The following is a 26,951-nucleotide window of genomic DNA, read 5'->3' as shown; positions in this document are numbered from 1 at the left end:
CTCTTTCAGTGTGAATTATTTTGATTGAAAAAATGGAGTTTTCCGGGATGAACACAAATTTTTAAGAGGGGTAGTGTTACCATAGCTAACTTAACTTTTTTATTTTATTTTAAAGGAAAATGAATGGGCTACAAAAATTATAATAAATAAAATTAATTATTGAAGAAAATATTTTTGTCATTAATTTTAAACTGAGCACGGAAAAAGGAAATATAAAAAAAAAATTCATTTAAAAACAATATACTGAAAGATTTAACCTTTTAATTAAAAATTTAATCCATAAATATTGAAAAATCACAATACTAAACACATTTAATCATTTAAAATTCCATTAAGGATGAACAAATGAATAAAGAAATTGTATTATTTACATGTTTTGGGTCCCTGGAAATAAACTAAAAAAGAGGAACCACTAATACAATGTTGTCATTTTTTTTAAAAAAAGGTGTTGGTACTGCATCAAATTTACTACCAAAACAAAGAACAATCACTCCAACATCAAATGGGAAAAAAAAAAAGAGAATTTAAAAAGTTTAACATAAAAAAGATAGTGAAAGAAATATTATAAACCATGTTACTTGCTGAGAGTAACGTCACACTGACCAGCACTAGAGAAGTTACTCGCTGAGAGTTAAGAAAGAGAAAGAGTTAAGTTGTAAAGAAGTTGAAAATAAATTGAAATCAGAAAATCTTTAGGATGTATTTATTGAAAGTTTCATTTGTGAAATTTTTGTGTTTTGCCATTTTTCATGCTTTGTTTTGACTCAAATAAAGATTCCTTCTACAAAGAAATCAATAACTTATTTATATCTGCTCCAAAAGAAAAATATCACCTTCAAATGTATGTAGTGGATCAGTTCATCTGTCTGATGTAGATCTCAAAAACTCTTGTGTGCTATTGAAATTCTTATTACACCTTCACCCTTTGCCATGCTAAAACACAAACTCTTTATGCTTAAAATTTAAAAAAAAATAAAGTTTGTTTTTTCCATACACATACACAACTATTTCTTGTTGTCCAAAAGCCTGAATTTTTGTTTGTACAAATCTAAGTAATATCATTGTATACACATACACAACTATTTCTTGTTGCAGGAACTTTTGTTTGTACAAATCTAAGTAATATCATTGTATACACATACACAACTATTTCTTGTTGCAGGAACTTTTGTTTGTACAAATCTAAGTAATACCATTGTACACACATACACATACACAACTATTTCTTGTTGCAGGAACTTTTGTTTGTACAAATCTAAGTAATAGCATTGTACACACATACACATACACAACTATTTCTTGTTGCATGAACTTTTGTTTGTACAAATCTAAGTAATAGCATTGTACACACATACACATACACAACTATTTCTTGTTGCATGAACTTTTGTTTGCACAAATCTAAGTAATATCATTGTATACACATACACAACTATTTCTTGTTGCAGGAACTTTTGTTTGTACAAATCTAAGTAATAGCATTGTACACACATACACATACACAACTATTTCTTGTTGCAGGAACTTTTGTTTGTACAAATCTAAGTAATAGCATTGTACACACATACACATACACAACTATTTCTTGTTGCATGAACTTTTGTTTGTACAAATCTAAGTAATAGCATTGTACACACATACACATACACAACTATTCTTGTTGCATGAACTTTTGTTTGTACAAATCTAAGTAATAGCATTGTACACACATACACATACACAACTATTTCTTGTTGCATGAACTTTTGTTTGCACAAATCTAAGTAATATCATTGTATACACATACACAACTATTTCTTGTTGCAGGAACTTTTGTTTGTACAAATCTAAGTAATAGCATTGTACACACATACACATACACAACTATTTCTTGTTGCATGAACTTTTGTTTGCACAAATCTAAGTAATAGCATTGTACTTACTTACTTAGACTTAGACTTAGGTCCTCCCGCGCCGTTCGGCGCATTGGGCGGCAAGCTGTCTCCATAATGATCTGTCACTGGCAATGTCTGAAGCCTCTTCCCATCTGGTGTCCACTGTTCTGAGGTCCTCCATGAAGGTGTGTCGCCAGGTAATACGAGGACGTCCCTGTTTACGCTTTCCTCGTTTTGGCTTCCATGTTATCGCAACTCTTGGTGTGCGTAATTCATTTTGACGTAGAACATGTCCCGCAAACCTCATGCGACGCTCACACAGTCACAACCTCACTAAGTGTTCGACTCCCAGTTCGGCAAAGGATTTCCTTGTTTGAGATCCGGTCTGTGTAACTGACTCCCAAAATCCGTCTCAGCCATCTCTGTTGAGCCACATTTAGTCTTTTCTCAATTTTGACAGATGACTTCCACGTCTCACATGCATATGTAGCAGTTGGAATGACGATTGTGTTGAGAAGGTGTATTTTTGTCTCGAGTCCAATGGCTTGGCTAGTCCAAATAGGCTGCAGCCTTTGGAAAATGCTCCCTGCCTTTCCTATTCGGCACGCTACATCATGGTAAACATCTCCATCATTTGTTATGATGCTGCCAAGGTACGTGAACTTGTCCAGCTCTTCAAGCTTTGACTCGCCAAGTCTGACGGGGACACCCTTTGCCTTATATCCCACTCGCATAATTTTAGTCTTATCCAAGTTTATGCGGAGGCCAATTTTGGGTGCCTCTCTGTCTAGGCTCCCCGTCATTTCTTGAATGCATTTATTTGTAGCCCCGAGTAGTGCAACATCATCAGCAAAGTCCAAGTCCGTCAATCGGAGTTGTTCATGCCATGGAATACGGAATACCAAAGGCAGTCTGGTTCATTGCTCTCCTCATTATGTAGTCGATGGCTAGAAGGAAAAGGAAGGGAGATAAGATGCACCCCTGTCTCACACCTGTCTCGATTGTAAAAAACTCTGTTGTTCCCTCTTCTGTTTTAATGCAGCAACTAGACTGACTGTAAAGGTGTCGTAGGATCTGGACGAATTTTTCTGGTATACCGTATTCTCTAACTATTTTCCATAGTGATTCTCGGTGGACACTATCAAACGCTTTTTTGAAGTCCACGAAACTGATCGTTAGCCGTTGTTGGTACTCAAAACTTTGTTCTATGATATTTCGTAAAACGAAAATCTGCTCTGTACATGATCTGCCTCTTCGGAAACCTGCTTGTTCTTCTCTGAGCCTTTCATCTACAGACTGTTGAAGCCGTCTCAACAAAACAGTGCTGAAAACTTTGCCTGGGACAGAGAGGAGAGTAATGCCCCTCCAGTTGTTACAGTCTGCCAAGTTGCCCTTTTTTGGAAGCTTTACAATCACTCCCTTTTGCCAGTCCTCTGGGACTTTTGAAGTTCGCCAACAGAGATTTAAGAGATCAGTCATTCTGTTAACAATGCACTGTCCCCCATATTTTAGCATTTCTGCTGATATCATGTCTAGTCCTGGTGCTTTGTTATTCTTTAGCACTGCAATGGCCATGGTAACCTCCTCAGCAGTTATTGGGTCTGTCTTGACCTTGAGATCATTGTCTGGAGAGGGGTCCTTGAATATGTAAGTTATGTCTGGCGACAGTTGGTTAAGGGTCTCTTTAAAGTGCTCTACCCATCTTGCATCCTGTTCTTCTTTCGTTAACAAAGTTTTGCCTTGCTTGTCTTTTATTGGTGCCCCATGTCCACTCTTTGCTCCAGTGAGATCTCGGACAATACGATGGAGGGTTTTTGTGTCATTTCTGCTTGCAGCTGCTTGTGCCTCTTGTCCCTTCTGCTCAATCCAGTCCCGTTTATCTTGCCGACAGCTTCTCTTTACTTTCAGATCTGCTTCCCTATAGGCTTCTTCCGCTAGGCTGCGATCCTGTGTTTCATTTTTCTGATCTCGTCTACGTTTGGCCTCTTTCCTCTCATCTATCAATTTCTGTCTTGTATCCACCGTTCCTTGTATGAACCTCGCCTCCTTCCGATAACTTCTTCTGCGCACCCAATAGTGGTATCTTTGAAGTTGGCTCACTCTTCTTCAAGGGTCAATATATCTGCAAGAGCCTCAAAGCGGTTCGTTAGTTTCAATTGGAATTGTGCTGCAGTATTGCCGTCTTTAAGCTTCTCTACATTAAATGGGCGGGGTCGTGTGGCTCGTTTTGGTTGGCGTTTCAATCGGAGCTTACATTTGCCACTGACAAGGTAGTGGTCTGAGCCGATATCAGCTCCTCTGCGGGTCCGCACGTCTAACAGAGATGACCTCCATCGTTTGGAGATGCAAATGTAATCTATCTCGTTGAAGGTTTCCCCATTTGGTGATCGCCATGTTTTTTTGTGTATTTGTTTGTGCTTAAAATATGTGTTTCCAATTGAAAGGCTGTTGGATGCGCAGAGAGAAATCAAACGCTCGCCATTATCACTGATGTTTTCTGCAGAGCCATATGGTCCCATTACATATTCAAAGCCAGTTCGGTTGGGATTGATTTTGGCGTTAAAATCTCCCATCAGTAGAATTAGGTCGTGAGTAGGTGTTTCATCAAGAGTGGTTTGTAGTTGATTATAGAACTGATCTTTGATGGTATCTTCTGCATCCTCTGTAGGGGCATAAGCTTGGATGGTAGTGACTTTAATTTGCTTTGTTTGGAGTCGAGCTGTAATGATGCGGTCACTGATCGGCTTCCAAGCAATTAACGCTGAAGCTGCTATTTTAGACATGATGATTCCTACACCACCAATGTGCTCCTTGTCATGTCCTGAATATAAATAGCATTGTACACACATACACATACACAACTATTTCTTGTTACATGAACTTTTGTTTGTACAAATCTTAGTAATAGCATTGTACACACGTACACATATTTTTGTTTAGTTTTTGTGTTTTTAAATAGTTGTGGTGCAATGAATCATTTATTTGTATTTCTTATTACATGTAAAAACAAAAAGTTTATGCTGGTCATACTATCAGGTTTGGCTAAGCAGGATATTGTACAATGTCAGGAGAGTGGGAATTATTTTCATGGGCTCAACATTGTAGGCAATCCTGTTTTAAATGTACATTTTTGTATGGAGGAAGATGATTGATAGTTTTTACTTCATAGTTTCTAATATCCACACATGAAGGTTTCATATAACTTTTTGTTGCAATAGTAGACCTCTAGTAACGTTATTTTAAACATAGTAAATGTATGTGCTATAAGTACCTCTTATTCAAAACTTCACTGAGATTTAAACCCCAGACTTTCACCTCAGGAGTCAAGCACTTTACCTTTCAGCCACCATGCCCACCATCCTTGTACTCAAAAATATAAAAACCTGCATTACTTACCAAAAAATGGACCTACAATGGCAATGGTTAAAATCATGAGAAACACAAGCTCCCATTGTTATCTTGTTTTCTGTTTCTTTATTTTATCCTCCAAAAGTATCAATGTGTTTATTTTGTCATTACTACATCATTCTAGTTGTCTTCTGAGGTGAAAGTCTGGGGTTTAAAGTTAAGTTGAGGGAAATATTCAATGAAACTTAGTTGAGTTTAAATGTTGAAACTGTGTTTGTGAGAACCTAATGCATATTTTGTTCATTGTTTAGGTTTTTCTGTGCCGGTAGAAGCATGTGTTTTTTTTTTATACAATGTGGTAGTATTGCAAAAAAGTTTAATAGTTTCATTTTTATTTCATTTTGTATTTTTTGTTGACTTTTCAGATTGTTTAGTTGATTTATTATTTCAGAAAGAGCTACACTGGAAGCATATGGAACAAAACATAAACAGTTTTTTGATTCCCTACAACCAAAGTCATATCAAGGTTGGAATAGCATTCACTCACAACATAACATCTCCTATTTTCTGGACTGAATGTATCTACAATGTAAATGGTGAGTATGTCCTAGTGTAATTTTTGATGGGCACTTAATACTTTTTTATTTACAATTGATGAACTATCTTAAGTAATTGAAAGTGTTGAATATGGACTATGCCTGGAGCTAAAATTAGAGATTTCTGGTGGGGGGATAACTCAATCCAAAAACTGACAGAGCAAAAAGAGATTTGATAAAAAATAATATACTTCACCATTCACAATTTCATTACATTCTCTTTTATATTTATATTACCAACAGTAACACTAAATATATTTATACATCACATCTACAAGTCCATAACATGGATTCAATCTTAGATTTGAAATTTCTGTCAAATACATTTATAGGATGTGTGACTCCCGAACTGTCAGAGAAATTTCTCTGGAGCTCACATTAAGTAGTAGAGGCAAATCTATCCTGGAATTAAGAACTTTTACCTAATGCAGCTCCAGAAATTATTGTGACAGACTTTAAGAAAGCTGTCATGACAGAATTTCAAGAGATGTTTCTGACATGTAGACTACAGGATGTTATTTTCACTTCTGTTAAGCTGTATTACATAAAGTTAATGAATTGGGGCATGAGAAGTGATTATGACTGCAGTGACAAGTTACATGGAATGGTTAGTAGTTTTCCAACTCTGGCCTATTTGAATTCCTTGAAATTATTCACTGAGCCCATGCCACCACATCATGTGGAATCTGTTAGCTTATTTCTAGCATACACATGCATATGGTCACAGACTGTGTGCAGACGAGATAATTATGCTTCAGTTTTTTTTCCCTCCAAATAGATGGAATAAATTCTTGGACACAATCGTCTGTGTTGCACAAACAAACATTGCTGTGCAAGTTTGGCATCACGCCCTCCAATCTCTATTCTCATTCCATCATCCAGCAATTCCTAGATGGTCTATGTAAGGATAGTTTGATGCACAAGACATCAGTTTAGTAGGCTAGTGTGGGCACTGAGGAATGTGCAAAAAAGAAATATGCGTCACTGGCTAAGAAAATTACAAACATTGCACAGCAGTACAAATCAATGGATCATCTTCTGTACCCATGATCAATAGCCTATCTTATTGATTTACTTTAACACACAAAAACTATATTTACTTTAGCTCTATATCTATAGATGTTGAATTTTTAAATTTTTTAATGACAATAAATTTTATTCTTATTTAACGTGTCACCCTTTTTATCATGTAAACAAAAATCAATGTCCTCTGCGAAGCGCAAGTTAGTAATTCTTCTTCCTCCAATGCTTACATTACCTTCATAGCTCTCGTGAGCATCTTCCATTATTCTTTCAATGAAGATATTGAAAAGTTTTGTTGTCAAGAATATTGTGTGTGGTTACGTCACCCTTAGTTCCCGTATTGCTTTTGCAGTGGAGAGAGCCTTTTTAGCTGGTTACGTTACAGTTCTCTGTTTCCCCGTTTTAAGGGTACGTAAGTTCATAGTTTTAGTAAGTAGGCTGATCTTTCAGTATGGGTGTCGCTAATGAAAAGTTATTTGATGTAGCGGCATCGCTAGATCTAGGTTTTCTTTTGTTTAAGGGTGTTAGGCTTGGGGCTATGGGAAGAGTGTCGTCTTCTCACCCCAGTAGCCATGTCTTTAGCTAGCGTTGTTTGTTGCGTATGAAGCTGCCGATCTGTAGGGTGCCGAGATGCAGTGTGCATGTGGAAGGTGTGTTATTGATGTGTTATTTGTACAATTATCAATGCAATGTTAAACCACCATGATTCATTGATTGGTATACATTGAAATATCTTGTTAATTTGCAATCAGGTTATTATTAGAAAATTGTTCATGTTGAACAAATTGTTGTTTATTCACTAACTGTTCAGTTGAATGACATTTATTCAATGTTCAGGTAAGTCATAGTTTTATATGCTATTATTTTTTTGGGTTTTTGCTTTATACTATTGAGGTGGGGAACCTGGGAAATCAATGCAATTAGGTCATCCCCTAGATAAACAACTGTTAACCCACCTGACAGACATCAATAGCCCATAGTGCCCAGTTCAGACAGTAGTGTCTGCTCCACTTCACTCTTACCTCCCCTATAGTGCATGGTACATATTTTAATTGCATTGACTATTTCTCCAGCTTCTCTTGATGCACCAACATTTGAAGTGAGTGTCGCCAAAGAATCAGTAACTGTTACCTGGGAAAAGATGCCATGCTCTAAAAAGTACAATTATAAAGTGACTAGTTATGTTGTGGTTTACTGTTTGGTGACAGACTGTCATGGTAAGTAAAGTTCTACATCAGTTTCTCTCTTTTCAAATTAGTAGTTCTTTCCATTAGATGATGATTGACAAAATTGTATAGAAGTTGAGCTATGCATAAGAGAATTGAAACAAAAGTGTCTCTGAAGGGTGTTATCATTCATTAAAAAGGTAGTATATTTTTTTTGCAAGTAGTTAATTAAAATTACATAGTAATATCACTAATAGGCATAACTTATTGAAGCTGTCACTAACATTGCCACCAGTGCTGACTACTTGTTTTTAGAACACGACTCTTTGCACATTTTGGGTCTGAGGATGTCTCTGAAAACAAAGAGGAGCTTGCTTTGATGAGTTTTAATTATGTACTTTTGGCAAACCTTTATTTAGTGACTGTTAAAAGTCAGTATATAAATTATTTTTGACTCTCACATGGTGGATTTTGCTTTACTTAAATGAACATCTTGGAGGTGCAGTGGCTGAGCGGTAAAGGGCTTGACTTCTGAACTGGGGGTTCCGGGTTTGAATCCTGGTGAAGACTGGGATTTTTTATTTCTCTGGGAACCTGACATTAGTTGGGGAAAAGTAAAGTAAATGCTGGCCACATGACACCCTCGTTAACCATAGGCCACAGAAACAGATGACTATAGACCACAAGGTCTGAAAGGGGAAAAGAAAATAACTGAACATCTTAGGTTTGAGTCCTGATCTTGGGATTGTTAAATGTGATTGCACATATTACTTTGTTGCAACTGTATTAATTTATTTAACTGAGCATTGTATATGATTGGTACTTACTTGTCTTTTTATTTATTACACATGTTATTTTTTCCTAAGACACTAAAATTGTCAGTACTCTATCATCTTACACACTAAAAAATCTTCAAGTGGATAGATCGTATAACATCTCTATGTGTGTTCAAGTTGGAAATAGAACTGGACCATTGTCTCAATGGAAGACATTTGTGACTCATGAGTACAGGAATGGTATGTTTGTATTCATAATTTTTATTTTGACCTATACAGGAATTTTATGGGTAATTGACAATATAAGTGCAGTTAGCTAATTAGTCATATGCTTTAAGTGACTAATTCTAAATGTAACTCCTCATGAAAGAAGTATCAGATAAATTTTGCTTTGTGGAGCTCAGCTTTTTGTTGTGTTGACTAGGTGTCTAGTTGTCATTTAATATGTATATTAATTGAAGATATTCATGCATTAAATGCATTAATAAAAAAAAAAAAAAGATTTTTTGTAATTGATATTTTTTTACTTAAAATTAAAAATAAAGATTATTTGTGATTGTTCTCTTTAAATTCAATTGGAAATTGAATTTCAATAGCTTGGATTACAGTTTTACTTGGGAATATTTCATCAAAATGTCACTATCCAGATCAATTTTTTAAATGCTTTTTTTTATATTTTCCTAATTTGGATAATGGGTTGGGGGGGGGGGAGAAGAAATGGATATCTGGGTGGATTTTACCGTAATTGGTCTTTATAAACATATACAAAAAAAGGGGGGACTACATGAACTCGAACTTGTAACTAATGCCTCCTCTTCCTGATGGGCTAACCCTATAAAGGGGACTAATTCATCTTATACCACAACTTTAGTCAAGTACATAGTTGGTTAATTTTTTAAATTAATTCTTGTGTTGTCAGGTAAAAAATAAATGTGCAAAATTTCAGCTTGATCCGAGATTGGGTGTTGGAGAAATAATTTTTGTACAAACTTTTTAACCAGACAGAGAGATGGAGTTGAAATAAGCTTTGTAAAAAGATCAGTTAACTCTATTGTAAAGATACATCTAGTTAACGTTTTAAATTTTTTTTTTTTATAGATTTGATTCATTATAATGTTTTGTTTCACAGATGAGAATTCCATTTTAGAAAGAACAGTACCATTAGTGGTGATTGTCATTGTGTTTCTGTTGATATTTGCTTTGTTTTGGTGTATTAGGTAATTTAATTTGGATACTTAGCTGAAACCATTGGCTACTTTATCTAACATTAAACAGAGTTATACTAAATATAAAGATTTGCATGATTTTTTTCTCTACTTTTCTTTATCACCAGGTTGAACTGGAGAGGACATCAAAAGGCAAAGAAATTAATGAAAACTGATGAGGTAAACAAAAGTAGAGCTATTTGTAGATCAAAGTCCCAAGCACATGGCATATGAGCATGCTACCTTTTTTTCCTGTCATTTAGTCTTGGAGTTTACTATAAAAAAAAGAAATGTTCCCCTTTCAGATCGTGTCTATGGGGCAGTTGATGTAAAAGTCAACTGAGTTGATTTTAACTTTTAAAAGATTTAATTTTGTTTCATGGTTGAATTCTTTATTAAACTCAAAATATTTATTGATTGTGCTTAGTGAATTAGTGAAATTTGTGTTTTTATTTATAAGTGATTTTACAAATCTATTAGGCTAACAGAGTTTCGAGTATCATTGAAATATTACTTTGCTCCAGGTAATAATAAATGTTTATCGATGTTTGTTCTCAGGATAGCATGACAGATTTAATATCTGAACATTCTTCTGGGGAAGATAACAAGAGTTTGAGATCTATGAGGCATCCTGATCCTCAAATAGATGTCAGTAAACCTTTAATGTTGTCACTGCATGCACCAAAGCATGAGGGTTTAATGAGTGAGGAGTCTCAACCATCTCATACTTCACTTGTGGAAGATTTACTCAACAGCATCAACCCTCCAACTAGTTGCTTACCTACAGCTGACCCAACACCATCATACTCTGTGATTTCAAGTACTAGCTTTGATAGAATTCAGTGGGAGAATGAACTTCAGAAAAGACAGAAATTACCAAACTTCATTATGAGGGACTTAGAGACAAACGTAAAACCTTCATGCAAGGGGAATGAGCAGTTTGACAAAATGGACTTTATAGTCAATGAAAGAGACATTTCTAGTGGGGTTATTGGTCACCAGGCAGGATCAAGCACAGATGAGAAACTCAATAACAGCATCAAGTTTGGTGTATATGATGATTGTCCAACTCAGCATTATGAAATAAGGAATGAAGACTAAGACTAAGACTAAGACTGCTTTATTGATCCTTACGGAAATTTGTTGTGATTACAAGGACTCGTTTCTCATATAAAGACAACACAACAGAAAAATACACATAAATACAACAGACAACATAAAGAGTTCATTCAGCGACTACACACAGGTATCTTGGTGCATTTCATGTTCCCTGATCAATGAGTGGCGGTGATAGAGTCTGACCGAGTGAGGTACGAACGAGTTTTTGTACCGCTCCGTTCTTGTTTTGATTGACAGCAGTCGCCCACTTCGCGACGACCTGGCGTAGTTCTGATGGAGCGGGTGGCCGTTGTCTTCCAAGATTTTTTCGATTTTTCTTAGGCACGTTTGTTCAAAAAGTTCCTTTAAATGTGGTAATGTTGTGAGTGTAATTTTTGATGCTTTTTTAATGATGTTTTCTAGACGTTGCAACAGTTTAGATGAGGCGTTGCCTTGCCAACAACTTATTCCGTATGTTAGCAGATTTTGTACTGTCGCGCCGTAAAATGTCTCAAGGATCTTCTTGTTTAATTTAAAACTGTTGAGTTTGTATAGAAAAAAGAGTCGCTGGGCTGTTTTCTTTGTCAGAGTTCCAAGGTGGTCTTCCCATGAAAGCTTGTTGTTGATGATAATGCCTAGATATTTATATGCCTTTACTTGTTCTATAGATGTAGTGTTTATTTGCAGTTCACGTATAGTTTGTTTTTTCTTTCTAAAATCTATTATAAGTTCTTTAGTTTTTGTTACATTTAGTTCTAGAAAGTTGTCGGTGCACCAGTTTGTAAACTCTTCTATCGAGCTTCGATACTGAGTTTCGTCTCCTGAAATAAGACCGACTATGGCAGTATCATCAGCGAATTTAATGAGTTTAACTGAGTCATAGATGCTTCTTATGTCATTAGTGTAAAGAGTGTATAGCACAGGAGAAAGTACACAACCTTGTGGAGCACCCGTACATAGTACTCGAGTTGACGATTTGGTGTTGTTGACTTTAACATACTGGGGCCGTTGGGTTAAAAAGTTTAGAACCCATGCTTGCAAGTAAGGGCTTACATTTAAGTTACTCAGTTTGTTTATCATTAGATGTGGCTGTATGGTATTGAAAGCCGAGGAGAAATCTACGAAGAGGACTCGTGCATATGTTTTGGGTATATCGAGATGCTTATAAAGCTGGTCCAAAAGCAATAGAATGGCATCCTCAGTTCCTCTAGCTGCTTTGTATGCAAATTGGTGAGGGTCTAGGCTGTTATTGACTTTTGCTACAAGTTGTTTAAGAATATATTTTTCAAAACATTTCATAACAATAGGTGTTAGTGCTACTGGGCGGAAATCATTTAAGCAATCTATTTTTGGTTTCTTAGGCACTGGTATGATTTCTGAAGTTTTCCAGATGTTTGGAATTACGCACGTTTGCAATGACTGGTTAAAGATATGACAGAAGATAGAAGAAATTTGCTCCGCACATAGCTTGATCAGCTTGCCACTAATTTTGTCCGGTCCACAAGCTTTTGTTACGTCTACTCTCTTAAATAACAATGTCACTTCATCCTCCGTTACAAAATTGACGTAGGGCTCTTGTTTTCCTTTGGACAGAGTGTTGAAAAGTTCTTTGTGTAGTTCAACAAAATCTTCTTTGTCAAAACGAGAATAGAAATAATTTAGTTCGTTGGCGAATTTCTCATCATCAGCCACTAAAATTTGTTTTCGTTTTGAGGCGCAGCCTGTTATTTTCTTTAATCCCTCCCAGCATTGTTTTGAGTTGTTCTTTGCAAAGAAATTCTCAATTTTTTCTTTGTATGTTTTTTTCCCTTCAATTATTGCTTTTCTCAGTTTATTTTTAGCATTTATAAACTCTTCGTTGCTAGCCTTATACTTTGTTTTCTTTTCAGTAATAAGGTGTTTGATTTTTTTGGTCATCCAGGGCTTATTGTTTCCATAGACTTGTATTGTTTTTGTTGGAATTGTTAACTCCTCGCAGAATGATAGATATGAGGTAACAGTTTCTGTTAGTTCGTTTATGTCTGGACAGTTCTCAATAAAGATTTCCCAGTTAGTTTTCTCAACGCATCCTCGTAGTTTTTCTACAGCCTCTTCAGACCACATCTTGACCGTTTTTATAACTCTCTTTGTAGTTTTAAGAGTAGGTTTGTAATTTGGTATAAGATGGAGTAATACATGGTCAGATTCTCCAAGTGGGAACAAACTTTTACATTTGTAAGCCTGCTTAATGTTTACGTAGCATTTGTCGAGCGTTCTGCCCTGCCTTGTGGGGAGGGAGACATACTGGCAATAGTTTGACAGTGTGTTGTCAATATTTAGGTTGTTGAAATCTCCAGACATAAAGACATTATGGAAAGTAGCCAATTTACTCCAGGTAATCTTGACTATTCTGATGCTTCTTGTGTATCTATGACATGTGGTCAAAGCTGTGTTGAGTTAGAAGTACAAAGTTTACCCAAAGCAGATATCTGTCATGCTGATGCATGTAAAGATTATGTTACATTCACTGAGCAAGATATTTTGTTAAGCCAAACATCAACAGACAGTGAGTCCACTAATAGGGATACTTGTAATGCCTACATTGAAGCAGAAACTCCTGAAACTAGACCATTAAACCATGATGCAAGTTGTATTGATTGTACTGACTACATGAGACAAACTGAGGTCACTTTACTAACAATTTCTTCAGAACATAGTGAGAATAATATGAACAGTGATCCAGTGAACACACGAGAGATTGTCATAGCTGTATTAAATAAGCAAAATTATGAAGTTAATCTGATTAAACACACTCCTCCTGTCAACAAGTTAAGCCAGTTAGAAAACTGCTCATTTGATGAATTGCCTAATTTAGATCAGTTTATAAAACCTGAAAAATTACACAAAGTAAATAGCACACAATTTGATGAAGTGCCTAACATGGACCAATCCTTAAGTACCAATGAATTCAATAATTCAGAAAACAGTTCTTGTATTATAACTAATGAAGGCCAATATGCAAGTTCTAATGAATTAAACCAATCAGATTACAAGTCTCATAATATTTCTCTAACACAAGTTCCAGCCAATCGGATACATTCCAGTTCTTGTATTATAACTAATGAAGGCCAATATGCAACTTCTAATGAATTAAACCAATCAGATTACAAGTCTCATAATATTTCTCTAACACAAGTTCCAGCCAATCGGATCCATTCCATATCATCTCATCCATTGAATGACAATTCTCTGAGGGCTATACATTTGCTGAACAATGTACAGATCTAGATCTAAGCACATTACAACTACTAGGAAGTGAACATCATGTGTCTGTTATGTCCCGTGTGAAGATTATGTTACATCAGTTCTTTTGTAGAGACAATTTTAAAAACAAAACTGACATTGGATAATTATTTCTTTGTGAACTACAAATTATTTTCACAATGTCTCAGTGTATCTGACTGCCTAATTTATTTATTCCATGTTCTTCCACGCTATTAAAATAATGTATTTGTATCATATTTATTTGTCAGAATGTGATGAAGCATTTATCAGATACTTAAAAATAAAAATAATAGCAAGTATAAAGTTCTAGAATCCAGGCTTAGAATGTCAGAAATGTATTCTCAGAGTTCATTCAAATTCAACTGGCATTCTAAGAAATGAACATTCTGTGTAGCAGTTTCATGTTCTTCATTGACTAGTTCTATTTAGGACAAAAAACTTTACTACTGGATTAAGTAATGCACATTAACAGTCTCAATAAAGATCTGAATCTGATTTGTGTTGTTTGTTAATACAACACACATTCATTGGAATGTGATGTACATCTGCTGTGAAATTTTCCTATTGCATTGTGGTTATGATTAAATCATTTTCAATTGCTATTATTTGTCCTTATTTGCCCCCAGAAATGTGTTCCCTTTTTGTTGACAAAAAAAAGTTTACTTGATTGAAATGTAAATTGTTGTAAATATATTATGTTTATAAAATTCTGTTAAGTGATATTGAAAGATATTTGACCTCAGAAAATATCTTCAATTATCTTCCACAAATCTCTACTGCTGCTGTATTTATAAATCATAGAAGTTAGAGCCAAACATTGAGAACAATCTATTTTTCTTGGCTGTATCATAAGTGAACAAAATTTAATATATATATAACTTGATGTACAATTTTGTAAATAGCCAAAGAACTCAAACATATTTGTAGTTCAAATTTATCAAATGTGGGAAATTTCTTTTTTTTTTTAATTTATTGGCATTCATTTGCATCCTATTTGACCTTTATTATTTCAAACTTGTTTTTTTTTTTTGGTTGGTTTTGTTGTACATAAATGGAAGATTTAATTTTTACTCTATTTGAAACCAAACAATACTTCATTATATTTTACATGTTGTAAATACATTTGTTTACTCCAAACCAATTTAAAAAATAAGTTAGCCACAATAGATATATATTTTTTTAACATTAGTATAAACCTTTCTTTTTTTAATTAAATGTACAGAGGTATTTAAATATATTTTGAAGAATTTCAATTAAAAAAAATATTTTAAAAATCCAATATTAAGATTTAAATATAGGCTAACAAAAGTGTAAAAAAAAAACAACACTTGCTACATACTTTTAGTTTCTTGGGGTCATGTAATGATAATGTGTCTTTCTTATATCTCTTCCCACCAAGCACTTGAAGTGCAGCTTTATTGTCACTTGAGCTAACACAATCAATTGTTTAGCTCTGATCTGGAACACATTAAATTATTATACTGATTGGGATGAAACTGTGTGTTTGTTCATCACAATTGTTTGCATTCTAACAGTTTTGTTGATGTATACCACCTGTGATTTTGTTTTGTGCCTAAATGTCTGAAGCTTGGTGAGCTCAACTTTTGTTTTATGTGGAATTCTTTGCATACATTAAGTTGTGTATTTACTGAATTTTACTTTCTACACTTCCTTTGTTGCTTCTTGAAGATATAAAGAAGTTATTTTTATCTATGTGAAAATCCAATTATCTCAAATTTATTTTTATATAAAACAATAAAATTGTATACACATTTTAAAAAAATCACAAGTTTTTGTGTCATTTTTAATAAACACATCCTTCATTTCCCACCTGATTTTAGTTTAATTACTTTCATTTGGGACATTTTCTAAATGTGTATTGTTTGGTTACATGTAACCTTACATGGAAACTTTAAAACTTACAATTAAGTTTAACTTTTTGATTTTGCAAGTCTTCAGAAACTCAAAAGAAACAAAACAAATTAATTTAAAAGTTAACATCATTACAATGTCAAGGAGACAAAAATACTTTTTTATTTTATTTCAAGGCATACATTATGCATGTATTACTTATGCTATGAATGAAGAAAAGAAGACAAACATTCACTTGTGCACAATGAATCATAACACTTCAAATGATGACATGAAACATTGTAGAATAGATTGCATACTTGATTAGATAACATTAAACACATTGGATGGTGTTTTAAAATTCAAATGTTCTGTTGCATATATGACATGACAAATATAAACAACCATAAGCTATTCAAGAAGTAAGACAAAGGTGAACATACGAATAAACCCATTTTAAAAAATTAAACTAATACATAAAATAATTTTTCATTCTTAGATTCTCAGATTCATGCAAACATAAATGTTTAAAATAAATAATTCAAATGCTGATAAATTAAATTTTCCTGCCATTTCTTAAAGTGATGTACTTATTGCATAATACTTAAGATGTTTTTATTGGTCCAAACTAATGGAAATTCAGTCTGACTACAATTGTCCCTCTAGAACAGTAAAAATAGAGATATACATGCAAGTGATACAAATTACTAGCAAAGTAGAACTTCAAACAAAACCTACTATCTTTCTATCCTATAAGAAAACCATGAAATATGCACATTGAAAGGAATGTTTCAGTAAGAAAGCAACGAGTGTAACATATTTAATTTTAGCAATGGATGATGTTGAGAACATAAAAACATGTCTTCAATTAACTATAGTAATACTAAGGCTTGTCTTTAAGTCTGATGATTAAAGAGGAATTTAGTATTTCCCTTGACTACACAACCCCATTTGTGACCTACATATTTTGCCACATTAAGCACAGACATAACCATTGTCCGCTAGTGATCAATTTAGTTGATTTTATTTCTGCCCCCTATGTCTTCGGCAGTGGATTTTCTTTTGGTCTCAAATGTCTATCCCGGGGCCTTTGTGTATGGTTGGTAGTAAATAATGATGAGATCAGATCGTTACAGTTTGGCAATCTTTAAGAATCATGAAACAAATACATGTAAAATATTCTAGACCATTGATTCAAACAACTTGAACAAAGAATTCTTAAAGAAGATGTGTATAGGTTAGAAATCATTACTATGACTTCTATAGAAATATCTTTTCCTTAATTGATCTATATGTCATTTCTAATCTAATATTATGTTTAAAACAGAAAATTATGGAAAGGAAAACATTCTTGATTTGCCATCTTTAGGTGAATAATTAGTAAATAATGATCCAGAAACTTTTTTTTTTTGCCCATACAGGAGCACCTGATTTTTCCTCAGGCTTGACTTTTGAAGACTTTCCCATGTTTGGGTATAGCTGCAAGGCAGCAGAGGTTTTCCTTTGGCTAGGTGGATAGTCAGCCAAGGCTAACAAGCCTCTACAGCCCGAAGCTTACTGATATAGGCACCAGTTTTTCACCTTTGCCCCTACCCTCCTGTTAGTGAAAACTGTTCCCCCTGGCCCAATATCTGAGCCGAACATGAAGGTCAGAAGTTGGACTGCTTGTAAGCGGCTATTTGAGATGCATGTAATTGAAAGCATTTTATAGTTAGATCTACTACCGACAATAACAACCTTACAAAAACTTCCCAAACAATAGGGCTACACCAAAGTGTCAAGATACACCTTGATGTATCTTTGATTAATAAAGGCAATTATTGTACGGTAAATATGCAATTGTAAATATTCTGAGCTTTGGATACATTCATAAATGCCCAACTATTGAAATTGTAGCAATAAGCTTTTATTTATAAAAAATAGTTATAAAACACTAAACCAAAACTCAGCAGATAGCTCCAGAATGAGCATTAAAAGTTACAATGTACTCATTAAAGACAACATTATAATTGGATGGCTGCCTGGCCATGCAGTTTGCATGCTGGACTGTCATTGGGACTTATTGATGGTCCCGGGTTCATTCCCTGCCCACTCCCATCTTCCATCCTGCAGGAAGTTTGGACTAGGAAGTAAATTATCTTCAACTCTAAAGGAACATTTGAAACTTGTAAAACATTTTACAATAAACTTTTTACAATAAATAAAACATAGCACTATTAAAAGAGAACATAGTAAAACATGATGAAACAAAGGCAAAAGTATTGATTTGATTAAGTGCTTCTGAATCCTATAAAATTTAAATGAAGTTAAAAAAAACAAAAACTGGAGAGACATGATTGTAAAAAAAATGAAAAGAATCAGTTATCTTTAAATAGGCACAAAAGCAAAAAAAGATAATGCAAGTTTACAATTACACTCTGTTGCTTGGATATATCATCATAATTTCAGGTAAAAAAAAGTAGCTTTTATATTTTCAAGAATGCACACTTACATTTTAGTGATATGAAAATAAGAATACATAACAAAAAAAACATAAAATGTTTAAAAAAAAAATCAATTCCTACTTTATGTTCAAATAAAATTAATCAGAGAAGATGAAATAGCATTCGATATGTATGTACATATATTAGCATTACCCAGTGGCTACACCCGTTCGTATATTCCTAGGCTATATATATTATTTTATCAAGGAACCTACCCTTTTTTTCTAACTTATGATGGAATGGTAAGTTAACACTCCCATATTAAAATCTTTGATTTGTAAATTTTAGTATCTGTTATTATAAGGCCCACTTTATAATGCCCCCAAACACATACTTTAAGCCCATAACTTTGATTATCACTTAATTACCTCCCCTCAACAGACAAGACAAAAACCAATTGGGACATTTTCCCTAGGGGGAGGTAACTAATAAAGCATTTAGACCAAACAAAGAAAGAGACTAGTGTGAAGCTAAAACCATGCATTAATTTTTAAAATGAGAAAAATCTAACCCAGAAAATGATTGAGTAATGTCTAGTTATGTTCCACCATCCTAAGTAGCTAATTTTTCAAAAGGCTACGTAGCAACACAATACATCGTTTTATACAAACTATTAACTTAATCCAAGAAATCAAATAATTTTTAAAAATTTCAATCTCAATCATGAATGTCAATCATAATTAATAGAAATGCATGGTTGGTAATACACTTTCATAAAAAAAAAAAAAGTAATGCTTAAGGCAGCCACTAAAGAAGGCCTTATGTGCATGTCACAGAGATGAATCAATAACCAGTATTTATATCCAAAGAGGTTAGGCTTGAAGTTGTGGGTATTACCTTCTTTAGTTAAATTCAAATCACAATAATGGTCCACATTTTTGAAGTATCATGAGAATTAAAATATTTTTAAAGGAGTCAAAGAACAACTTCTAAGTATACATTCTACTTTTTTTTTTTTTTTAGTAAGTTTCAAGAGTTCTTATGGTAAGCTCAGCTACAATATTCCAATGCTTCAAATTGATTCTCATTTCCATCCTGTTAATTTTTTTGGAGTCTCTCAGCATTTAGACATAATTCATACAAGGGCTATAGTTAAATAGTCCTGAGCATTAGGTTGGGTTTCAGTTTTTTTAATGTCCATCATGGAAATGCCTAAATTCCCATTATATACTGGGTAAGATTTCTCAGACTTGTGTTCTAATGGATTCAACAAAAGACTTCTGCTGTCAGAGGGCAGATTCTCACAATGCTCAGACTGATCATCATTGGTTACTGCAACTTCAAGCAGCTTGCTCTCAATGTTGAGATGATCTTCATTGTCACCACTGGACTCCTTGAAATAAAAAAAAAAGAATTCAATAATAAATTATATTATTAGTGAAATATTAGAACCAGGTAAAGTCTAATTTTTTTTTCTGTATTTAACTCTACTTCTATTCCATTTCATGGAACCTGGAACTTTCTGGGTGGGTGGGTGGAAAAACCTGGACATGGATCTCAAAAACAATTCTAAAAACTATAATTTTCCTAGAAATTTGATAGAATTACAAGCTTGTTGGCTACATAGGGAAAACCATAATAATAAATTTAATATAATAATAAATAAATAATAATACATTTTTAAAGTTGAGAAAAAAAAATTAGGCCAGAGAATGTTCTTGAAAAGACTATATGCATCTTTGAGTATTTCAGCATGTAAGCATTATTCATTCAAAAGTTTAATGAATTGATGTTCAGGAACATTTTGCCCATCATCTTCTAAGTCTAGACATGGTTCAATAATGCCTTTTGTTGGAATTTTATAGTCTAAAAGATCCATTCATTCGCTAAACCAGAATTCTTTCTCTGAGGAGAAAAGGGGTTGGGGGGGGGGGGGGGGAGTAAAAGTGGCAGGGTAAAAAAATGTTCCATTTTTTTTTATCTAACATTTATTAGTGACTAAGTAAAAAAGAGGCACTCTGTAAATTGTATAAATGAGGTTTTGTTTTTTTAACAATGTACTTTCTATGTTTTTCTTGCTATTTCACACTCCAAAAATATAAATAACTTAAACTTAGTTTTTTGTATTAAGTCTACAAAGTCCATATAATAAAAAAGTAAAACTAGTGAAACATTTCCTCAATTTTTTTAAACAAAGCTTATATAAGGTAAAGAACCACAAAATCACTACCATACATCTCAATACTTTAGGATAAAGCTTCCTTATCTATATAAAACAAAACTAATTAAGTACCACTAATTTATTAACTAAATTGGATATTTTTTAAAAGTATATTCATGAATTGTCATTGGCTAAAAATAATTGTGCAAAATTTCAACTTGATCATTAAAATGGGAAATGAGATGAAAAATGAATACAAAATAAAAAAAAGATAAGATTATTTTATTGGTCCAAACAAATGGAAATTCAGTTTGACTACAATTGTCCATCTACAATCTTTTCTTTAATTTTAAGTGTTGAATGGTACAGATTTTCATCAATTACAATAAGGCCGATGATAGCTGTGTCAGCAGCGAATTGGAAGATGGTAGTATCAACTGATGGCTCTCAATGTCATTGGTTTACTACTGTAGTACTGGTGAAAGAATGCACCCCTTCTGTGCTTCAGTGCCTGACACATGTTCATTCACTTTTAAATATTGGGGGCATTTCATCAGAAAGTTGAAAGCCCATGCTTGCATGTGTTTGCTAACATTGAAGTCAGTTTTTTATCATGAGATTTGGTTGGATGGTGTTGAAAGCGAATGAGAAGTCAAAGAATAATACTCTGGCATAGTGTTTCTGAGTACCAAGAGGATGGTACAGACAATCCAGCATGAGTATTTTTCCATCTTTGGTAGGCGTAATTATAGACGGTTGATAACTCCACATATAAAACAACATCTCTCAAAAAGTAGCATTAATTTCCTTTTTTTGATACCAAACAGAATATTTAATTAACAAAAATTAATTAACTAATCAGTTAATTTTTTTATTGATTCATGTTTTGTTAGGTACAAGAAATAATTGTGTACAGTTTCAATGGAAACCAAGAATGAGTCAGAGAGAAATAATGTATGTGCAAGACATACAGAGAGAGTGAGCTGATATAAGATTTGTAACAAAAGAAAGTCAACTCTATCAAGTACCTCAACTTTGATTGAAGACTCCTGAACCCCTTTGTTTCTTTCTTTAATTGGTTGCATGCAAGCTGCATCCTTCATTGAAAAAGGAAATAAAACCTCTATATAAAAGAGTCAACTTTGAAATGATAGTGAAAAGTTTGAGACAAATAAAACCAAAACACAAGGTAAAAAAAGATAGACAAATAAAGCCAAAATACAAAGTCCAATAAAAAGATAGACCAATAAAGCTTAACAAAATACAATGTTCAATGAAAAGAAAAGTCCAAAAACATTTAGTTTGTCAAACCACTTCTCAAATGTGGTGTCAAAACCAGTTTATCTTCTATCTTATATAATACAGACGTAACTTCAAAAAAGAAGATGATTACGTCCTACGCATCATGCATTTAGTCATGCATATTAACCAATAACCTAAACTCTGCCAAGCCACTGGTTTTCCTGGCTAGCTCAGGCAACCCATTCCATGCTCTAATAGCGCTAGGGAAGAAGGAGCTTTTGTACAAATTTGTCCAAGCATATGGAACGAGGAATGTGCATTTATCTTTGTGTCTTTCTGAGTATTTTATTAAATTTTGTTTTTGTATTTGAAGATTATGGTTCAGTGTTTTATGTATAATTGCTACTTTACTTTTAAGTCTTCTATCCTGAAGGCTTTCTAAATTTAGTGATTTTAGTAAAGGTGTTACTCTAGTCAAATGTGAATATTCATTTGTAATGAATCTCACTGCTCTATTTTGTGTCTGTTCCAGTTTCTTAATGTTTTCTTGAGTTGAGGGGTCCCAAACAGAGGATGCATATTCTATTATTGGCCTATCCAAGGTTAAATAACATTTTAGTTTTATGTTCTTATTTGATTTATAGAAATTTTAATCTAATAAACCCTAATGCTTTGTTTGATTTTTTATAGTTTCATCAATATAGGGATTCCGTGACAGTTTTTCATTTATTATAACACCTAGGTATTTTGCATTTTTAGTCTGTGTTACTGGTTTACCATGAATAAAATAAGTGGAATCAATTTGTTTTAGTTTTTTTGTTACTCTTAATAACTGACATTCTTGTGGGTGGAAAGACATGCTCCAATTTGATTCTCATTTATGTAATTCATCTCATTCTCTTTGCAAAATTTCTGTGTCTTGTGTTTTTTTTATTGTTCTATATATTATGCAATCATCTGCAAATAATCTTACCTTTTGTTCCTGAACTAATGCAATTTGGTAAATCATTTATGTAAATTAAAAATAGTAGTGGACCAAAGACTGCTCCTTGTGGTACACCTGAGTTTACTGTTATTGGTCTTGATTTAGAGCCATTTATTATTACAGTTTGTTCTCTCCCTATCAGAAAATCTTTAATCCACTGATGCAATGGACCATTAATGCCAAAATATTTTAGTTTTTTAAGCAAACTATGGTGGTGAACTTTGTCAAAAGCCTTGGAAAAATTTTGTAATATAGAATCTATTTGCTCACTATTATCTAAACCTTTTGAAATATCATCAATTAATCCTATTAGTTTTGTTTCCCATGATCTATATTTCCTAAAGCCATGTTGGTATGGAGTAAGGACATTATGTTTGTCTAAGTGGTTTTATGATGTAGCTACATATTATGTGTTCTAGGATTTTACATGTGATGCTGGTAAGTGATACTGGTCTGTAGTTTCCTGGGTCAGATTTTTCTCCTTTTTTAAATAGGGGGGTGACATTAGCTTCTTTCCAGTCCCTTGGTACTCTACCCTGGTTAAGAGATGCCTGAAAAAGTATTTTGAACACTGGTGCTAGCTCATTGCTTAGTTCTTTGAGTAATCTAGCTGGAATACCATCAGGTCCAGATGCTTTATTCGGTTTGATGTTGGCTAATAGTTTTTGGATTCCCATAGTTTTTTGTTGTTATCTTTAGATAATACATTGTTTATGTATTCACTCTGCTGCTGTCTGCTTACTTTTTGGGTTAGGTTTTAAATTTTTATATACTTTTTATAAACTCTTTCTGCCTTTGTTTCTTTAAATTTTCTATATAGGTTTTCCTTCTGTTTACAAAGCTTCTTTAATCTATTATTAAACCAGCATTTATTTATTTTGTTTGTTGTGTATTTAGTAGGTATATGATTTTCTATAATGCTTTTAAGATAGTTTTTAATGAAATTTCAGAGGTCATCAACTGGTTGGTTAATGTCTTTTTCTAATAAGAATGTTTGTTGAAAGTTTAATGCAGCTTGATGTAGTTGTGTTAGGTTACATTTATTCTAGAGTAAGATTTTTCTTTTGTGTTTTATATTGGCTACTGCTTTTATTTGACCATGTATTTTAATGATATCATAGTCTGATGTCACACTTTTGTTCAGGTCTAGTTATATACACAGTTACACACATATCTGTGTTTTAAGATATACTGGATGAAGTGCTATTTAGAAACAGTTTCTGATCAATGATGTATAGGAACTTTCTTATAAACAGTTTCTGATCAATGATGTATTGTAACTTTCTTACCTTGATAAGCTCAGAAATTTTTTCCTTGCTTTTCCTGGTAAAAAAAATTTTGCCAAGTAAATAAAGTTCTAATTTTATGAAAATCTAAACTAAATCATATGATGATGGACAATATATATCTTCATTAAATTGTATTTAAAAAAATTAAGTTAGAGAATTAATAATTTTCATTCAATGTAGCCTAGGTCTGCTTAAAATCAATGTGTTAAAGGTAACAAAAATGTTAATGTTATAATTACACCTAATTAGCTATTGCACTGTAGTCTTGATTTATTTTAAAAAAAACATACTATGCACTTTAAATGTAGCATTAATTATGAAATAAACTTTATACTTACAAGCACAATCTGCAAATAATGATAGGTATCAAAATCAAACTTAAAACAACAATGGTTATCCCTGTTAAAAAAAAAGAAAAATATTGACACATCACTACTAATTTCAAAACATAACATTACTGTAACATTTTAGGATTACCATAAAAAATTATCTATTTAATAAATTTCCAAAATGTGCTTTTTTTTTAAATTGTAGTGTAGAGATTTAAAGTAGAATGATAACAATTATTCCAGAAAAAAATCTAAGAATAATTAATTAAAAAAAAATTAATTTCAAACTCATTTACCAATAATAATGAGGGTAAGAGTTAAACTATTAAACTTGGATTTTGTAGAAAACATTTTCCATTCTGAAATGGAATTGTTAATCCCATGAGATTCAACCTCAAGAGCAAACATGTACAATGTCTCAGGATCTAGTTTTGTGATTGTATAACTTGACTCATCTGGTGAGATAGTGACTGCAGTAATCTCATTACTGACTATCCAAAGAGAAAAAGTTGATACATTAGATGAATATAAAAAAAAAAGTAAATTAAATTTTGTATCTAGATATGTTTATGTCAAGATATTTTTAGTTTTTAAATATTTTTGGAGTTATTTCTTGCATATACATTTTAGAAAGTCATATGACTTTAATGTGACATGAGTGTTTCATCTGAATTGGCATTTTCAATCAATGGTCATGAGGTCATCATGTGAAGTCCACTTAGCTTTATGATCAAGTAAGAAACTTCCCCATTACTGATTCAAATTTTATTAGAAATGTTAACTTCCTAGAGATCTCAATTTGGATTTTCATTTTTGAACTCTGCAAACTTATATGAGCCTGACCTTTGAGTTATCTTCCCTTTTCCTATTTCAAAATAAGCATTACCTCAACCAGGAAATCTGCACCTGTCTGGTTTGAAATATATTTTTCTTTTTATTTCATCTTGACCCTAATGCTCTCAGTTCCTTTATAGTTAGAATATATTAGAATAGGCTCCTCTGTTTGGGATCCCCCAACCCAAGAAAACATAAAGAAACTAGAACAAATATAAACATAGCATTGAGATTTATAACAAACGAATATTCAAATATGATTAGATAAAACCATTAGTAAAATCACTAAACTTAGAGACACTTTAGAATAGAAGCATAAAAAGTAAAGTAGCTATAATACATCAAACATTGAGCCATAATTGTCAAATAGAAAAACAAAACCTAATGAAATACTCAGAAATACACAAAGAGGCATATTTCTTATTTCATACACTAGAACTAATTTGTACAAGTGTTTCTTCTTCCCTAGTTCCATTAGAGAAAGGAATGGGTTGCCTTAATCAGCCAGGAAAACCAACAACTTAACAGAGCTTGAGTCATTCATTAACATGCATGACTAGATTGACACAAGAAATGCGTAGGACATAATTATCTTTGAGTTTAAAGCAAAGTCTGTAATATATAAGAAAAGATAAGATAGCCAAGTAAAAAAAACCTGGCAACACAAATTTATATTCAATCTCAAATAAATAAAAGACTCCGAAAGCCATATATTAAAAAAAAATTGTGAAGCTCTTTGCAAAACAGACTGATATGGTTTAAGTAGTGCAGTATATCTAATAAACAACCACATTACCACAGTTTCTGATACAACCTTAGAGAAACTAGGAAAGTTCTGATCACCCAAGAAACCATATTTTAAATTTTACATTCTGTGACCAACATTGAAAGTTTAAGTGAAGAACCTGACCAATGCTTAGAGAGACAATATAGAATAGTAAACTAACCATTTAAAAACAAGAAAATAAAAATGTCTGATAGATGAACAAGGTGTACTGAATTTTGCTTAAAATATATAACTATGTTATCACAAAAGACACCTATACACTAAAAGACTGCAGCAACCTATAATGAGGTAATAGACTAAGACTAAGACTGTTTTATTGATCCTTATGGAAATTTGTTGTGATTACAAGGACTCTTGTCTTATATAAAGACAACACAACAGAAACATATACATAAATACAACAGACACAGCAAAAAAAAGTTCATTCAGCGACTACACACATGCATTTTGGTCCTTTTTATGTTTCCTGCAATGAACTTCTTGGTATTAGTAAAAAAAAGAAAGAGAATTACTGTTGCATCTGTTCTGAGAGCAATATTTTAAAATGTAGCCTCTGATTCTAATTCTGTTTTGCTTGGAGCACTTAATTTTTTCCCATGTAATCCAAGCTGACTCATCATAAGGAATAACATTAATTTCTTTGAGTGTTGGGAAAGTAGCTGAAAATAGAATATTTAATAATAATGAAAATATTGACCAA

At 33.0% G+C, this 26,951-nt stretch overlaps 2 protein-coding genes across 7 annotated transcripts in view; one reads left to right on the top strand and one right to left on the bottom strand.

The window, feature by feature from the left end:
- LOC106065486 (uncharacterized) overlaps nucleotides 1-14,191 on the top strand; it is a 39,195-nt gene extending 25,004 nt beyond the window's left edge. For both annotated transcript variants that reach the window (XM_013224331.2, XM_013224320.2), the window contains exons 12-17: nucleotides 5,674-5,818; nucleotides 7,915-8,058; nucleotides 8,874-9,023; nucleotides 9,913-10,000; nucleotides 10,117-10,168; nucleotides 10,547-14,191. In XM_013224331.2, coding sequence (XP_013079785.2) covers nucleotides 5,674-5,818; nucleotides 7,915-8,058; nucleotides 8,874-9,023; nucleotides 9,913-10,000; nucleotides 10,117-10,168; nucleotides 10,547-11,089 — 1,122 coding nt within the window. In that variant the 3' untranslated portion in view covers nucleotides 11,090-14,191. The remainder of the gene's footprint in view (nucleotides 1-5,673; nucleotides 5,819-7,914; nucleotides 8,059-8,873; nucleotides 9,024-9,912; nucleotides 10,001-10,116; nucleotides 10,169-10,546) is intronic.
- A 1,999-nt stretch (nucleotides 14,192-16,190) lies between these two features.
- The window catches only part of LOC106065499 (uncharacterized), a 28,613-nt gene continuing 17,852 nt past the window's right edge, over nucleotides 16,191-26,951 (bottom strand). For 4 of the 5 annotated variants that reach the window (XM_056028790.1, XM_056028791.1, XM_056028792.1 and 1 more), the window contains 6 exons: nucleotides 26,764-26,910; nucleotides 24,927-25,121; nucleotides 24,640-24,700; nucleotides 24,302-24,335; nucleotides 21,814-21,882; nucleotides 16,191-20,017 (listed from right to left, as the gene is read on the bottom strand). In XM_056028790.1, coding sequence (XP_055884765.1) covers nucleotides 19,760-20,017; nucleotides 21,814-21,882; nucleotides 24,302-24,335; nucleotides 24,640-24,700; nucleotides 24,927-25,121; nucleotides 26,764-26,910 — 764 coding nt within the window. In that variant the 3' untranslated portion in view covers nucleotides 16,191-19,759. The remainder of the gene's footprint in view (nucleotides 20,018-21,813; nucleotides 21,883-24,301; nucleotides 24,336-24,639; nucleotides 24,701-24,926; nucleotides 25,122-26,763; nucleotides 26,911-26,951) is intronic. The other variant, XM_056028794.1, reaches the window with a different exon arrangement.

The sequence above is a fragment of the Biomphalaria glabrata genome, chromosome 5, assembly GCF_947242115.1.
Source record: "Biomphalaria glabrata chromosome 5, xgBioGlab47.1, whole genome shotgun sequence".
Lineage (NCBI taxonomy): Eukaryota > Metazoa > Mollusca > Gastropoda > Planorbidae > Biomphalaria > Biomphalaria glabrata.
This window is presented reverse-complemented; position numbering and strand designations above follow the sequence as displayed.